Genomic DNA, 17,722 nt, shown 5'->3' on the forward strand with positions numbered 1-17,722 from the left:
TTACACAGTATGCACATTTACTTAGAATATTGTACACAGAGACACTCAGGACTTTTGTGGTCTGACGACATGTTTGTTCAAATTGCCTTCTTGAGACAAACCGATTGCACTCCCATTTTTACTGTAAGCTTTTCTAGAGCAGCTTTGAATTTATATATATATTTTTTTTTTCTTTGATACAAAATTTAAATAGCTAAGGTACATACAAAAGAGTACATTCATACAATTATAACTGTGGCTGCTGACCTTTCCTCCATATTTTGTCATTTACACCCTTCTGCAGTGACTAATTGCAATAGAAAGCTATCATTATATTAGCTTGTCAAACGTTTTTCCTTAATTTCCCCAAAAAAAGAACATGTATGGCAACTAATCCTTTGTCAACTAGAAAAGCACTCAGAGAGCGCAGACCTCCGCCAAGGACTACCCCCATTTTTTATATAAATTGCGATAAAATCAGTCTTCTGGATCAGATCCGGATCAGCCTTTGGAATATGAAAGAGGATCCCATTGTCCATCCCTGAGTCAAATTTCATGGGGTTTGGTCAATAATTAACCGAGATATTGAGAAACAAAATTTTTGGCCCCATTTACCACAATGTTAACAAAAATTTGTGATCCAGAATCCAGGATTTCTTCCGGATCACCCCCAAAATGAAATCAGTTCTTCCTTTTCACATTTCCAACAAATCCTGAAAATTTTATCAAAATCGGTCCATAACTTTTTGAGTTATGTTGCTAACAGACAAACAACAAACAAACAAACAGACAAACGCCGGCAAAAACATAACCTCCTTGGCGGAGGTAAATATAGGAAATACTATGATTCCCAGGTACTTTTATTGCTGCCTTATGATTAATCCCACAGAAGTAAAGACAGTATTTCAGTTGTCATTTTGAGGGCTGCAAAAGTATTTTTCTATTAATAGTATTATTCTATTCGGACTGGTAGAGCCAACCAAAGACACCTTACATGAATCGATGCACAGATGGAATTTAACACTAAAACGTAATAGGACATTGAACATTGACTGACATTGCAGGTTTAGAATGTAAGAGATTTTGTATAAAATGTTTTATAATAATGAACTTTATGGATGTTGCTTCTGTGTGTGTGTTTTATAACTGTCATCCTCCATTCGGACTTTTTGCTGGCAAAAGAATATCACCATAGTAACAAAAAGCTATCATGATAGCCTTAACTATACTAGAAAAGTGTTATATTTTGTGTAAAATTTTCTACATTTTTATACAAATGTCCTATATTTTACCAGTTTATGAATAAACATTTTCCGTTTGGATGCAAAACTAACATCTTTTTATGGATTGTCTTTTGTAACTATTAATGCAATGACAGTGGTCTTCCAATAGAGAGCAGTGCAACCTGCGGACAAACTGGGCCAGTCTTTTTTCTGCTCACAAATGGAAAAACATAATTATATTCCTGTACTTCTCATATGACAAAGGCTAATTAACATGACGCTGCAAAGATATTTCCAAAATATATGTTACCACATTCACCCTGTTTGCAGTATTAATTATTCCCCCACACTCTCATCAGGAAAGCTTGTTTTGGATGACCCATGTCTGTCACTTGTGCAGTGAATTGAATGAGCACTGAAATAGACTGTGGTTTTGCTTGGTGACATTAAGGCTCTGGACAAGTCCTCTGCAGCGACTGTGGTCTGTCCTGAGGCCAGAAGTACTGTGGAAAGAATTGCATTATCAATACATCTTGATCTCTTGCTTCACAGACACATAACCCCAATTCTGAAAAGCAAAGATATGTAAATAAATGAAAAAACAAGCGTGTTGAACTTTGTCAATTTGATACAAAAAGGTTGTGAATGGGAGGAATAAGAGGCTGGAATAAACAACACTGACGTGCAAAATTACAATAAGATGTCCAGTTTGCTTCAAATTGTAAGGACTTTCAAAGACACTGCTCTGCAAACATCATGATTCCAATTTACTTTAGTTTATTTGCAAAATGCTAACCAGCTGTTTTTATTGTCAATTCCAACTTTCCCAATGTTGCTGTAATCACAAACTGACAGAATGTTTATATGTTATTTTAGCATTATATTTAAAATGGTAAGATGATGCCACCGGGTTTGATGATTTCATTCATCCACAGTGCCCTGAATTGTAACAAGCTCCCTCCAAATTGCCCAGTATGTCTTCCTCCATTCACATGTTAAAATAACTAGTGGTGTGTGGTCACTAAAAGCTACCTGTCATTTATTCCGCCTAATTTAACATGCTCATAATGTGCCCTTCTTGTGCTTTTGTTGTATTTTTAAAACTGTTAAGTCATTACTTTTTACAGTGCTGGCTGCTCTGGGCTCCGGGGGCCCCAGACTATATTGGCGTTGTGGTGTTGTGGCATGGCACAGTCGGCTCGCAGCGGCCGCTCCAGCCTGGCACACGGTCGGGGTTGACTCATTCGCTCCGAGCAGAAAAGGGAAGTTTTCTCCTGACGGACGGAGGCCACAGGCTGCTACTCCAAACAATAGCACTGGCTCCACAGCAGGGTCAGTGGTGGTGCTATGCTGCGTTTGAACAAAGAATCACACATACTTAAAATTATGTTTTTCACTACTTTTACAACTATGACAAAACACTTATTGCTTTGATCTGAAGTAAGAAAGTCTTATGATGTCATTTCTGCAACTCATCTGTATAGAATAGACAAAGGGATGTATAATTTATGATGTAGTTATGAGTTTCAGCTTGTTGTTATTTGCAACATTTTGAGGGCTTTCCCCTTCAAAAGATAAAATAGTTTGTTTTAAATTGTTAACATATGTGGCAACGGTCCTGATCTTTTATCATTTGCAACAATGAGCAGATATTTGTATTGAACCATGTTATATAATAAATGTTGAACTTAAAGAAACTACCAAATACCATAATTTACAAAATACACACACACACACACACACACACACTATATATATATATATATATATATATATATATATATATATATATATATATATATATATATATATATATATATATATATATATACATACACATATATATATATTTTTTTTTATTGTAGCTACAGTGTTGCTTTACTTAATACCAGAATACAACTGAATTAATTTACAAATACCTCCTTTATTTTTTCAATTTATGTATATATGTGTTTTTTTGTTTTGTTTTTTAAGGAAAAGTGACAGCTGCAATGTTCTAAATGAATAGCTTTATTTTTATTTGTGTTACGTATCTTTTAATTATGAACTTTTATAACTCTGTATTTATGTTATTTTGAATTGAGTATCTCTTTAACGTTGTATTTACTAGTTAAAGTACTAGTTATTTTTCAGACTTTCATGCCAAGTATTCAACACTAATCTCACAACCACAAACGTACAATAGAGGGGAGTTCTCCAGACTATGCCCTGATTACTACTAATACTTCAAACTTGTTTTTTGGCTTGTTTAGGGTGGTAAAACAAATTTGAGTTAAATGTATTTTTAGTTACTTAATACTTTAGTAATGCTTTAGTTACACCTCTCCTTATTTTATTACTTACAAAGCCATCCAAATCTGATCTTAAACATGTGCTTGTTAGCGCTTTCCACATCTGTATGCCTTATCCTGTTTATATTGTCATAAAAGTGTGTGTGTAAAGACCACACTACACAACACTATCTGCACTTTCGAGTCCAGCGTCACAAATGAAAATATCCAAATAAGACCGGTCACTTTTTTAGATGCAAACAAGTGGTCAGCATAATGACTTTTCCCTTTTCTTGTCCTGCCATTCAGAGTAAAGCCTTTCTCTCCCCTTTGTCACTTAGGTTGGCATATAATTAACTCCTGCTTAATATGCCGTTTAAGAGCTCTCCTCCCCATGCGAGCTGCTTTGAACCCATACACCATAGACAGGGACAAAACCCCAGTGGGACAGCTTCCTCAGTGCTCCTCCTTTTGACTTATATTTGTGGAAGGAGTTGCTTTAACAAGACAGTAAAAGTTATACTGTTGCCACTGCATTTTTTAAACTCTTTATCTCCCCCCTAAAATTAAACATTTGTAGAGGGTAAAAAGATGCATGTGCGAATTTATGTATGCTTTTATCTTTTTATTAGACTCATTTAAGCAGGTGCAGTAAAATTCTCCGCACAGTTGTCCATGTAATTTAAGAAACCACTTTTGATGAGTGCCAAAAGCCTTACGCAGAGAGGGGCACATTTGATTTGCAGTGATTGAAGGTATAATGAGTATAATGCTTCGCTCGTAGCTCCCAGGACCTCTGCTGCACCTCTGCACCTTGGTGACCTCCATCGGCAGCTGAGTTTACGGCCCCCTCCCCTGCTCTCCTCTGCTCACGACAAAAGGCCTGGGATGACCCCTCTGTCCCCACCGAGCCCCCCCACCACCCCCACCACTCCACCTTCAGCTCAGGATGCTTTCTCTTCCACAATCTATTAAAAGGCACAAACCCCCGGCTGTCACTGCCATGATACGGATGGAGCGAGGGGGAGTACTATGTTGTTTTTCACAGTTTGCTAATATAACAGAACAACTACTGACAAGTGTTGTTTAAGAAGATACTTTGGAAAGGGTTAAATGTTCCTTCAGCTTCTCTGAATATGTTAGTAGTAGGTGTTCACGTGACACCACAACTTCGAAGGCCTGTAGTTTCAGTGATGGGAAGAAAATTTTGCAAATGTATCTAGATACAGAATACTGAATACCTGCATTAACATGTATTTTGTTACATATTCTGATACATGGCCCAATCAGAGCACTGTATTTTAAGTACTTAAAATACTTTTACATCAAGTTTCATCATACCACAAAAGTGATTTTTTGGTATTTTTGTCATTAATATGGTGCTGTTTGAACCCAAAATTGTGTGATCAAGTACTGCAATGTATCCCTTAGATTTGAGAAAAGTAACTGTACTCTGAATACTTACAAATAAAAAAGTAACTATACCAGAATACAGTTACTCAAAATGTGTTTTCTGAATATGTATTCTTGGGACATGAATTCACTTACTTACCATTACATTGTGTAGTTCATAATTGAGCTGGAGGACAGGTCAGACTGTTCAGACTGTAGATGTGGTCACCTTGTTTATCATTAATCAGTGTATTTTCTATCAGCATAAACAAAAAGAAATATTCACAATAACTTCAGAAAGCAGTGCCTATTCTACACCAAATATGTGATTGTTGTCAGCTGAAAGGACTTGAAAAGGAGTTTGTTGAGCTAATACCAAGCAATACCAATTACATCTAATGAAAAGTTTCAACATTTGTGGATCATGAGTTTGGATATTTATTGCAAAAACTGTTAATCTCTGAAATTATGACATCATCAAAAGTCTAGTCAGATTTTAGAGCACTAGTAATAGGTAACTTTATATATTTAGAGGCAGCTCCTCTTAACAGTGAATCTAGTGATAAGATACTTTTTTTTTGTTTATATTCTACATGTTTTTGCAGGGAAAAAGACATACATACTGAATATGAGAAAAATATTTGTAAATTTAATAATAGAATACATTATGTTTTACCTTTATAGTGAAAAGGATGAACACTGTGCCTGAACATTTAGAGGATCAGCATGTAAACTACTGTTGGCTACTGTGCGTTGTGAATGTTTTATAAGATAAATCTAAAGGTTAAATTCACAAAAGTTGAATATGGTCATTTTTAGTCATCAAACAAACAGAAATCTTTTCACAATATTCATTTTAGTTGCCCCTATCTGTATTAAATATCATTGGTTTATAGCATATCCCCTCCTTGAACCGTCACCAGCATATTTTAAAAGCAATAACAACAAAATTTGGTTATTGTGATTTTGCCTTGGGTGAATATTGCAGATAGTAGTAGTACTATTTTGGCAACAATTTACCAAGAGGAGGAGGCTGCAGGAGCACTAATGTAGTAGCATCATAGATCTTGCCATGAAAGTCAAAAGCGTGTATACATGCATTTTTCAATTTCAGTCATGAATAATCTGAATTATATTTTCAGTCACACTCCATAGCAACTGTATGCCCACAAAAGTTATACCTCATAACAAGTTACAGCAGAACGGGTTAACTTTTTGTGATCAAATTAGAAGTTAGGAATAAGTGAGAAATGAATGGTGTTTTAATACGTAAATGTAAAAATGAACAGTAGGTGCACTAAAATGCTAATGGCCCCAGGTGACTCAGTTGTGTAAGCTCAGCTGCAGTTTGCCCCAGAGGCATATGGCTACTTTCACATTCTGTAATATCCTTATGGGGTTAATCTGTGCTTTGGTCTTGTTCACGCGGATTTAGGTGGAAAGTTTCACTGAATACTCGCGCTCTTATTCTGTTTCCAGTCAGGTAATCTCTCATTCACTTCAATAATCTCCTTCACTGTAGTGCACTAGTCTTGTGTGGACCACTCCACATGAGCAAATGCATTCCCGCTCGCTTTTATTATCACTCTAGGTTTGAGGTGAAAAAGCCAAGGTGGGGGTCCTGAACGCCGTGTTAGAGTTTTATTTCGGATGTTTTTTTCAGTTGCAAAACAGATTACGGTCCAGGTTGCAACACAATGGGGCCGTGAATGCACCACTTCCTACAGCCATCCAGCGGTGAATGGGGCGCGCGGCGGGTTCCTCTCTCGGGGGGGCTGAGGTGGCAGGTGGACGCGCATAACACATGGGCCATAAAACCTACGGAGGCCAGGCGGGCATGGGGGAGGGAGGGGGGCTCTACCTGTTGCCATTAACCTGAAATGCTCTCGAGGAGATGTGGCTTGTTAACTGGGCAATTCACACCTTTTTTTTATTTTTTTTAAACACTTGCCACCTAAGTCAATAGCGTACCAGAGAAGTGTGCACGCAGCTGCTGCTAAGTTCCTAGCTAAGATATTTGTTTTTATTCACCTTAAAAAGAGGCTTGTCTTCACGAAACCATCAATAATGTAAGTTTGAGTTAGAGTAATCCAGTTTGTGCCAAGTTTACAGACTAGCTATAGTGTTAACAAATTAAGGTAGCACTTTGTACGGGGCAAACTACTAAAATGTGTGTTCTTAATGTGTAAGGCAAACGAGCAAATTGCTAAAAAGTCTGTTTTAGTTTATTTAAGACATGTGTTTAAGTAGTTGCTTTTATAAAAATGCCCTCTCTACTCTGTGCTTATAGGACTCACCGGGTGCTACTTTACGCACACCTCATTGGCTATTCACGATCATTTCCCTTCATATAAAACCTGAACTTTTTTATGCAGCTGTCAGTGTAGCCCGTAGTTTGCTGGTATTTGTGTTCTCGTCGTCCAGTCCAGCGCCCCTAATGTTATACAAAAGTGTGACCACCTCACACGAGAGAGCGCAGGGCATGAGGCACGTTTGTCATAAATAACTGTTTTGCCGCGCGCTTTTGTTCTGTAGGTGTGACTCGGGGCACTACATGGCCGTGTGATAAGGTGCAGGAGTGACCCGGGTCCTGCCTCCTCCGCTGACATCACCGCTCCTCACCAGCAGCAGCAGCAGCAGCAGCAGCAGCAGCACCTCCATCACACACTGAGAAGAGTGTCCCGCGGTGACCGAGGGGCGATGCGTTCACGCCATTCATTCTCTGACGCGCACTCAGGACACAGCCACAGTCGCACCGGGACCGCTTTTTGAGAAGGAGCCACAAGAGGAGAAGCAAGGATGACAGAGGAAAGCAGAGGCAAGCGAAGGAAGCAAGCCAACCCCAGGAGAAACCGAGGTAAGAGACGCGCGACGCAGCGGAGAAAGTCTGGACAAGTTTGTTCCGACATCTAAGAAACCATTCGAGGATGCAATTTTAGAAAACACGAAATATAAAAGTAACATGATGGAATACATATTATGAACTGGCAATTTTTTGAAGTTTTACAAACTTAATTGCAGAAGTTTTGACAGAGTTTTGACTTTGCGATTTTGGCTTTAAATGCCTTGCAGCGAGGAACCGTTATCTTTGGTCATGTGGCCTCTACATGACACAGACTACCGCAGTCAAGTCACACAAAGGTGCGAGGTAATTTGTAAAATCCCATGACTTGTAAAGCATAAAATTGCACCTTTATCTCAGGGCTGGGGTTAAAGTTGCGTTTGGAGAAATGTAACCAACTTATCTTTCTGTTGAAGGTTGATTCTTAAGCAGCAGTTTTCCACCCTGAAAAATATAGTGACCTTCAACTAGTACGAATACCATTGTAGTATTTTTATATATTGTTACGCTTATATCATGCTTTTTAATCATTTACTGAATTGCAAATAGCTTTACAAAACTGATAACTTTTGCATCATGAAACAATGTGCAAGTAAAGTCTAATTCAATCTTGTGCTACACTTTGTAAGTGTAACAATTTTACGTTTCAGAAATGTTTAAACTGTCCATAAAATATTAGGAACTGCAAATTAGTGTTATAGTGTGTCCTGCTGTGAACTCTTCAGCTCAAATGAAGTGAGCATGTTACATTAGCGCACACACACACATCACAAAAAAAGTGCACAATTTTAGATGATGTCAGTTAGTTTTATCAGTTGTTGTCAAGGCACTTCCTAAAACAGCTTGAGAGGAACTTGTAGTCATAATAAAGTCTTCCTTAACCTTATGCATTGGCCTTAAGGAGTTCAATACACCATTGGTATAGATCTAGTGCAATGTTTCGAAGTGCTTTGCAAACAAACTTTAGTAATAACACCCTTTTTCTTCACAGAGATGCTTCTAAACATTTATTCTGCTGTACCACTGATGCTAAACTCAGATTCTGCAAGTCTTCAATTAGCTACCATCGCTTTTTACAACTACTGATTTAACTTAGTAACCATTTGTGTATCTCTGCAAATCCCTAAATTAAAATGCTCCTAGCTGTAAAACAAAGAGGGTTAGGGATAATGCCGATCATGTGTGAGCTGCAGTTTGCATTTGAAAGCAATTGTTGGAGCCCTGAATAGGTTTGCTCATATTGACTTAGTGGATATTTTGTCTGGAGGAGCAGGGCAAATACAAATCCACTAACCCTGGTTTTCATTTCCAGGAGCCTTTGCTAACCACACAGCCGGCGTGTTTACTTGTCATCTGCCAAGCAACTGCCACTTAAATATTCGGACATTTGCAGATACTTTTTTTCCGTTTGCGGCGAGTGTTTCCTCATTTTCATTGAGCGAGGTGTGGAGGCCCAAAGTGTCACCCGGGTTAGATCCTCTCTCACCTTTTCGCCGCCATGTTGCAGTTTGGCGAGCCCATTCCCCCCCAAACCTATTTCACAACTCAACGGTGTCGCGCCGCTGTGAAAGCTATCAGCCCCAGTACACCCTTACTGACAGGGATGTGCCACTTATCAGGCCAACGGTATGACAAGGCCTTGAGCACACAAGCAAGATTAGCTTTTTGTAGTTTTTGCAAATCTTAGACTCTCGTTGAATCTGATGAAAGCTCACAATTCAAAATGTGTTATCAACACAGCATTTCAGCATCAACACCAGTAACTTTTTAGTTTTTCCTGTTTCGCTTTGTTTGTATCTTCATTTAAAGCATATTTGAGTATCTTGAAAAGCACTATACAACTTATATATTATTATTATTATTAATATATTTTTGCACAATGACACAATACAACTTCACATGTTCGCGTAAGTTTGATAGGAAGGCGGTGGTCTTTCCTTCACGCTCTCACTGTGTGGAATGTTCTATGCGCGCTGAAGGATTCCTGATCAAACTAAATCAATACAACCTGGATTTTTGAGTTTCTATCAAAATGTATATAAGTGAAAATTATACATTTTATTCACTCACATCAACACCTATTGATTATGTCTCACTGCTATAATAAAACTATATGAAGATACAAGTCTGCAAGCAATTTCTGGAGTAATAACAGCCAACACTGCAGCAGCACTGAAATAGAATAAATAAATGAGTCATAATAATAACAATTAATAATGTGCAACTGTCTTAGTCACGTAATTTCTCAACTCCCAAAAAGAGCAGTTTTCAATTCACAGCCTTATCTAACAGGTGCTGTCGACTGATTAGACTAAACTTAAAAATGTGCGCCCTTGATTGACATTTCCTGCTGAATGTTGCGGTCACTCACTGTCATGTTGCACTGTCATGACTATAGGAGCTTAGTCAATGCCAGGTCATGTGATCAAAGATAAAGCGTGGGTTAAAATAAGAATGTCATCCAGTTATGCTAAATTTAAAAGTAGTTATTTCAGTATTTCCTGTCTCATCAAAAATGTGCCAAATACCCAAGCTTTAAATGAGCATATTGCCACCAGGTGTGCCCCGAGCTAAAGGAAATCACATTTAGATGCAGAGTTTGATGGCCTTTGTCATTTATTGGATATGTTCGCCTTGTGTTTGCTGTTGCTTCCAAAGCCTTGGCACCTCAAGCAGAACGCCACTCTGCACTCGGACCGTAGCGCTGGAGTCAGGCCCATTGCATTTCATAGGCACATTCATAAACATGTAGTCACATTATGTTTTTGGTGATCAGCCTCTTTGTCGAGCGCGTTCTCTCCTGGTCTGTGTTTCTCTCTTTCTGCGTGTTCTTCTTTTTTCAAGTGCCAATTTATTTAAACTCTTTCCCCCTTTCTTCTCTCCTTCATTGATTTCCAAACCCCAGTCTTTGTATGCAGCTGGGGCCCAGCTGTGTGTCTGTGACTGTGTGTGTGTGTTTGTGTGGCTTTTTCTGGCACGCTGCTGCCACAGTGAACATAGCACACTGTACACAAAAGACTGGAACAGCAGAAACGAGAGAGAAAAAGGGTTATCATAGATGGTCTTACTTGTACTTGTACTGTACAGATAGAAGGGCGGGTCGGGCTTGGTTTAGTGGCAGATGTATGGCCGCTCAGGGATGAGGGTGGGGAGCGCGAGACAGCAATGCTCGGCCCAGGCTCCACACTTTATTAGCGGGACTCTTCAAGGGGCTCCATGGAGGCGTCAGAAGCAGCGGGTGGGAGAGTCCCGGGAGAAGAAAGGATGAGAGAGGTGGGGAACTGATGGGGCTGACAGGCTGGAGACAGTTTGGGACCAATTTTATTTTTTTTTTCAGCGTGAGAATGGAAGACATGGAGGTACTTTCAGGGTAGAGACAGTAGGACGAGTGACAGAGAGAAAAGAGAGGTTTCCTGATTGGTTCGCACAGCTCTGAGTGGGACATGTTGAGCTGCTTTAACGGGGAATCCCTCCATCAAGTCCCTTTGCGCTCCCCCACATGTTTAGTCCATTATTGCCCCGTTTGGATGTTTCATATGCAGACAGTGGGGCAGGCCAATGGCTTATGGAGGCACATTTGGACTTAGTGGTGGCCACACCGTCAGGGGAATTATTCGGAAAGTTTTGCGGTGCCATTGCAGGAGTGGGACAATATGAGGAGGCTCCCAGTTGTTAACTTCTCTATGGGGCCATTTGGAATTGCAATTTTGTTTTTCAATATTAAAAATGACACCTTTGCCAGCTCAGGTCATCAACAAAGGGAAAATATGCGTCGCAGAATTCATATGAGCTGTGACAAAATGTGCATTTTTGTTTGAAACCGCAATGTTGGAGAAGGCCAGATTTCTAACCTATGATCTGAATTTATTCTTCTATTGGATTTGTACAGGGATTACAAGTGAGCCAGTTACAGCAGCACCAGCACCTAATATAAAATCTATATAAAGTTTCTTACTCATAGTCAAGTCATTTTGATATATAATCAGAAATGCATATAGTACTTTTGCATGCAAGCGTATAGGTATGTTTTCAAAGCTGGGAATAGATAGCATAATAGTGAGCTGTAGACTTATTATTAAGAATCGCTGTAGAGTCACACTCACTTCAGATGTGTGAGATAAGAGTAGTAGTTCCATTTAGTGAATGCTTCACACCTTTACCGTCAACTGTATTTTAGCTACTTCTCACTTGTGCCTAAGCATTTCTATGAAGCTTTTAAACGAAGCTGTTATGCTTGAAAACATTTGCTTATCATTATACTGATGACTTGCCGTAAATAAAAAAATCCATCATCGATTAAGATTAAGTCAACATGTTAATAGTTTATTTGTTACACATCGTGTTCTGAGCGTGTCCTTCATCAAACAATTTTTATGCAATCTGATTTCTGATGAATTTCTTAAGCACAGATACAAAGCCCTCTTTCTAATTGTAGATCTTCCCTGCAGAGCGGATAGCCCCAGTAGTGTGCGTTTAATATGCTGCACATGTGTGACAGCAGAAAGCACTTCTTCGAACCATCCCGATAGACAGGCTCTGGGCTTCACAATTTATAGATAGGTGCTGTTTTATCGCACCTCAAATTAAATTGGGAGAGAGCGCTTCAGCTGTCATGTATTACATGGCCCAGATGGGTGGCAGAGAGGCGGAGAGGAAGCAGATAAGTATAAGCAAGAGATGGCCGTGTTTGCCCACAACCTATTGAGCTAAAGTTAAAAGAGGAACAAGGTGTCCAGATAGAGTGACATTAAAGGTGCACTATGTAAATTATCTGGTGAAGGGTCTGCTGCATTCTTGTTTCTGTGTAGATGCTAGAGTTTTGTTTTGAATGTTTCACAGCATTGCATTAAACATTAAACAACTTTTTCAAGGTGTTGTTGAGCATCAAAAACACAAAAAATGCATCATAAATAAGTAGAACACTGAGGAATATTTCAGGCAATGCAATAACATTTACAGGGAGACAAGTGGCAAACCCGTGACCCAAAAAGTTACATAGTGCATCTTTAAAGTGCCTTTTTGATAACAATTCTGATTTACAAATTTGTCCTGTAATACTAGTTTCAGCAATGGCCTGAACACTATTTATATTCTATATTTGTTGCTATTATTTCTCTAAAAAGTATAATTTTACTTATATACTTATTATTTATATAAACATTGCATGCATTTTTAAAATATTTTAATTATTCAACATTAGATCATTAAACCCTTTATATAAGATTCAGTCACATAACACAGGACAGCAGTACACCTGATTCTCATCTCTATACCTCTACCTGTTGCTTGAAGGAGATACTCAACATTTGTAGTCTCCAATACGCACACAATATTTAACTTAACACTAGAAAAAACATACTAGTTGAAACTATAATGAAGATGTTTTTGCTGAGTTGAGTGAAACGGGCAGCTCCTCTAAGTCTGTACCTGTGATTACCTGGTACCTCCTCCACATACCCTGCTCATCCCACGCGCTCACTGTTTACCTGGGAGTGACTGCACATTCCTAAACCTTTTTTCACCTCTAGAAAAAAAATATTATCTTATTTTTGAAAGCATCGCTATCTTTGATGCTGTAGAGGTCGTAGCATTATGACTATATTATATCACACACTTTGATTTTACCTATGTGATAAGCTAATATATATCTTGGAACGGATGCATTTTGTACTTCTAAGGAAGCGATTCAAATACACAAAATCCACAGTGGCCAGTCTCTATCATTTATCAGACCAACACAATCTGATAGACGCACTTATCTCCTGCTTTCTCAAAGGTTTTCTCATGTTACGTGGCAGGCTGGTGTGCACTTAAAGTTAGTTTTGTTTAACTAGTTTAGTAAAATTTTTTAAAAAGGGTAATTTTTGTTGGACAGATTTTTTTTATATGTGTGTGACTCAAATAATTAGAGGTATAGCAGTGTTTCTCAAATTATGGTTCAAGTAGCATTGTTTTCCTTGTTTAGACTCATATTTGTTTATAAAATTTGAACTTGTTTCAGTCCTTCATTAGATCTGGTTTAGTTTTTCTTTGCTGGTCTGTCCTTGGTTTAGTCATAGATTTGAAAGGTTTATACCTGCCTTAGCTCTGAGTGAGTTCTGAGTGATATGACAAAAATGAATTACAATTTCTTTCCTCATATTGATTGATCAAACTTGACCACTGGATGTTTTATTAGGACTAAACAAATACAGCAGTACAGACTTTTAATCATTGCTTACTTAAGTCTAGTTTCTTCTTCCAAATTTTGAACTCCTGCTTGTCTGTTCTGAATCACATGTTTTTACTGACAGAGGATTGACTTAAGACGTTTCTATAAAAAATAACCAAGCTGATCATTGACAGTTGTAATAGACCAAATCTCGATAAAATTCGATTAACCTCACAGCCAGAAGTTCAGGCATAGTTTAATCCTGGTAAGTGGTACTCATTACAATATCTTCAACTTTGTGTGCAAGTTTGGAAACCTCTGACTTTGTGGATTCTGCCGAGTTATACTTTAAGATGAGGGAATGTAAGTCCTGTAAGACTTTTTGGCAGAGAATCACAGACGGTAACGTCATCAATAAGTTTAGGTGTGAGCCGTCTTAAAAGCACAGCTCAAAAGTCAAATCTGCAGGCCGTACTTGACCGCGTGCCATCTCTTTGTCTCCATTGAACTTCCTCTTCTCTCTAATTGCTTCTCTATTGTCTTTTATCTTACCTAAACGTTTTTTTTCACTTTCCATTTTTATCCTCCTTCCTTTCTTTCTCTCTTTTTCTTTCTTTCTTTCTTTCTTTCTTCCCCCCTTACCATCCATCCGCCCCCCTCTTTTCTTGTACGGAGCACCTCCCCTGTCCCACTGACACCACACGCCGCTCCCATCCCCCGAAAACCACTTCAAACGGGGTGCGCCATCAAAGCCCAGAGTCAGCGAGGCAGGCAGGCAGTCAGCCAGTGCTCCACTCCACTCCGCCAGGCTCTGCTTCGACTTAAAATTACTGCTGTCCCAAGTCGCCGCGCGGCTCTCCTCCTCTGATACACATCAAAGATCCTCTTAAAATCCCCAAGTTTGCTTTATAAACCCAGCGTTTTGTTGAGCCCTTTATTTTAAATGCATTATTTCACTCATTGAGGTTTCACTCACTCCTAACTGGGCCAGGACGGCAATGACAAACACACACATACTCCAACTGCGGTTGCTGCCTTGGCGTTTTTCTTCCTGACTTTAATTAGTTGCTCTTTAAAGGCGCTGGTGACATGCACATCACACACATGCGTTCATACCTAATCACGTTCATCCAACCACAAGGGAGCATTAGAAGTGAGTACTTTCTGCTTTTGTCTCCCAGTGCTCGTAAAGTGTCAACAGTGGATACAAGAATGCGGGCAACAATAGGAGGGACAGTTACACATTGGAAAAGTATTTTTTTCTATGTTGTTTAAAGCTTTCTTTGAAGGTCACATGTGGTCACTGTGAAGTATGCTTTTAATGGAGCCATGCAATGTCTGCTTACACCAGAGGATGGCACTCTTTATGTATGTTAACCACTGGCATAGCTCAAGTAATGCATATATCAGTTACAGCTCATATGCTCATTATAGAGACTTTAAGCTTGTATTTTACACTGTAACTTTGTGACTTATTATCATCACCTCTAATAGGAGAAGAACAATTGGACGGAGCGCAGTTCTGGTTTGAAATCTTTGGATCACCCTCAAATCAAAAAGCCAAAATCCCACACTGTATTGCCGTTAAAAACGTTTTTATTTAGCATGCACCCCTATTAAAAAACTTCAGAAACCTTTGTGCTCACTCCGAGAATGTTTTAATATTCAAAAGGAGCCACTATTGTGCGGTTTCTTGCGCCAAAGTACAAAATAAAGAGCCACATCAGAGGACTTGGAACGGTCCCTGAGCATTTTCATGTGTTCGAAAAAAGAGGGAAAACAAATTTGGAGGGGGAGACGACGGGGGTATTTATAGAGTGGTGTGAGAGGCTTTGCAATGACAGGCGTCTAATGAAGTGAAGTTTGGGTTTGGATTGGCAGTGTGGTGATCAGGCCATACCACCAAACAGGACCGGCCAAGGGGCATAAACCTGGGTAATCGTAACCTGAGCAACAGTAACAGCACCAAGAGAGCAGGTGAGCAGTGAGCATGAACAAAAGAAAGTTATGTCAATAGTTGAGTCAGCAACACCTCAGATGAGTCACCCCTCACTAAAAGGGAAGTCTACAATGACATGGTGTTAAATGTCAGTGGAAATATCAACTTTCAACTCAAATTTATCTTATGTTTGGATCTTGTCTTGTATTTTTCCTGTATAAATTCAAATTTAAAGAGATTTATTATTTATTTTTTACCAATTTGTTATATTGTCAGCACCAGATGGCGATGTAGAGCAAAGACAATAGTGTCAAAAAATAAATTATACATTAGCTTTATGCTTTGAAATTTATGGTCCTTTCCTAGATAGCTTATTCTAAGAAGGGAGCAATCCATTTCATTCATAACTAACTCATGCTTTGCTTCTGATTTTTATTTCTTAGTGATTTCTGGTCAATCAAAAAGCCCCAAATGATTAAATTAACCATTACAAATGTCTGTGAAATCTGTAGTTGTTGAATTCTGAATACTAAATTGTGATGGTTAAAAATAAATAAACAATTTTCTATCAAATGAGGTGAATGGAACATTATGGTGGTCGATCGACAGGTGAACACGAAAAGCACAATTGAGGCGGCAGCTACACAGGAAACCACAAAACGACACTGCACACCTCTCCACTCTCACCTTGGCTTATTTGTGCAAAGATAGAAACTGATTGTTGTTTACTTAGACCACCTCCCGACTAATGAGAATACTTTTTCAAAAATAGTCTTGCAAAGTATGGGTGGAAAACTTTGGTGCACCACAGAGGACACAGACTCATATCAAGCACAAAACACTTAGATTTTGTCACTGATATTGGCTGACATATAACGTAGAACCTTGTTTCTCTAATCTACCTGTTGCAGAAAATACAGATAATAAATTACAACACTGCAAAAAGTAATATCCTGGGAAGTTACAATTACTTGCATTAAGAACATAGTATTTTTATTGGAGCACTTATTTTAATATTTTAAATTATTGATCAATAGAAGATTTTTTTTATCGGGTCATTTCAACTCATATGATTTTTTAAATTTTTTATACGTTTTATAAATTCTAGTGTTTTATTTTATACGTTTTATTAATTCAAGCTATTTTTTGTTATTCATTCAGGCTACCTAGATGGGTAGAGGGTCTGACAAGACCCGTTGCAGAGTTACCATAAATATAGATTTGTTAAAAAAAAAAAAAAAAAGGAAATCAAGGCACAGTTTGATCTTACAGCATGTTACTTACTAACAGGAACTGTGTTTGTACAATGTACATGTCAAGCTATCAAATATCAACATGAAAAGAATATTAGGAGGAATTCACTAACTAGTTTTACCTCAGGTTCAAGAATAATTGAGTTTATGTGCCGCAGCTATTTTTTCCCTTGAAGCACACATTCTGGTCAAACTGACCTAATATTACATTGTAAAGTTTGAATACATTTTGTTCATTTAAAGTTTTATCATTGATATTTTCTGTTGCTTGGGTCAGGGAAGGTCTCCTCTCAGCAGAAGTGGTTTGGAGCTTATAGATGCGCTGTGTCGATAAGAGATGAGAAGAGCAGATAGATTTTCAGATGTCTAAGACTTCACATAACATCACACATGTACACAGCACTAGAGGCCATCGCTTTGATTCAACCCGCACTCTACACTGCAGATGATCAACAACCAGCAATGCAAATATGGCTTTTCTCTGGTTTCTATCAAAACTCCTCAGAAACTTTAGCCTGTAAGATGTGTCTCTCATTGAGTGACTTAATTGAAAAAGCTACATTGGACAAATAGAAAAGACAGTATTTGTTTTGGGGGCTTTCACAATGACTCCTCTCATGTGCCCTGTCCTTGAAGGGAAGAGATCATGAAGTCCTGGTTTAGTTGCTATGAC

At 38.5% G+C, this 17,722-nt stretch overlaps 1 protein-coding gene and 1 long non-coding RNA gene across 2 annotated transcripts in view; one reads left to right on the forward strand and one right to left on the reverse strand.

Moving 5' to 3' along the window:
* LOC129411019 (uncharacterized) overlaps positions 1 to 17,722 on the reverse strand; it is a 19,559-nt gene continuing 1,837 nt past the window's right edge. Inside the window, exons 2-3 of the long non-coding RNA XR_008633101.1 lie at positions 2,321 to 2,552; positions 1 to 1,705 (exon numbers count right to left, since the gene is read on the reverse strand). This is a non-coding gene — a long non-coding RNA (uncharacterized LOC129411019). The remainder of the gene's footprint in view (positions 1,706 to 2,320; positions 2,553 to 17,722) is intronic.
* Positions 7,303 to 17,722, forward strand: part of LOC110154566 (zinc finger E-box-binding homeobox 2-like) — a 22,346-nt gene continuing 11,926 nt past the window's right edge. The window contains 1 exon segment of the mRNA XM_020918563.2: positions 7,303 to 7,721. Within this exon segment, the coding sequence (XP_020774222.2) occupies positions 7,664 to 7,721 (58 nt within the window). The 5' untranslated portion in view covers positions 7,303 to 7,663.

This window comes from Boleophthalmus pectinirostris, unplaced genomic scaffold, assembly GCF_026225935.1.
Source record: "Boleophthalmus pectinirostris isolate CB_2022bp ecotype Guang Dong unplaced genomic scaffold, ASM2622593v1 HiC_scaffold_3, whole genome shotgun sequence".
NCBI lineage: Eukaryota > Metazoa > Chordata > Actinopteri > Gobiiformes > Gobiidae > Boleophthalmus > Boleophthalmus pectinirostris.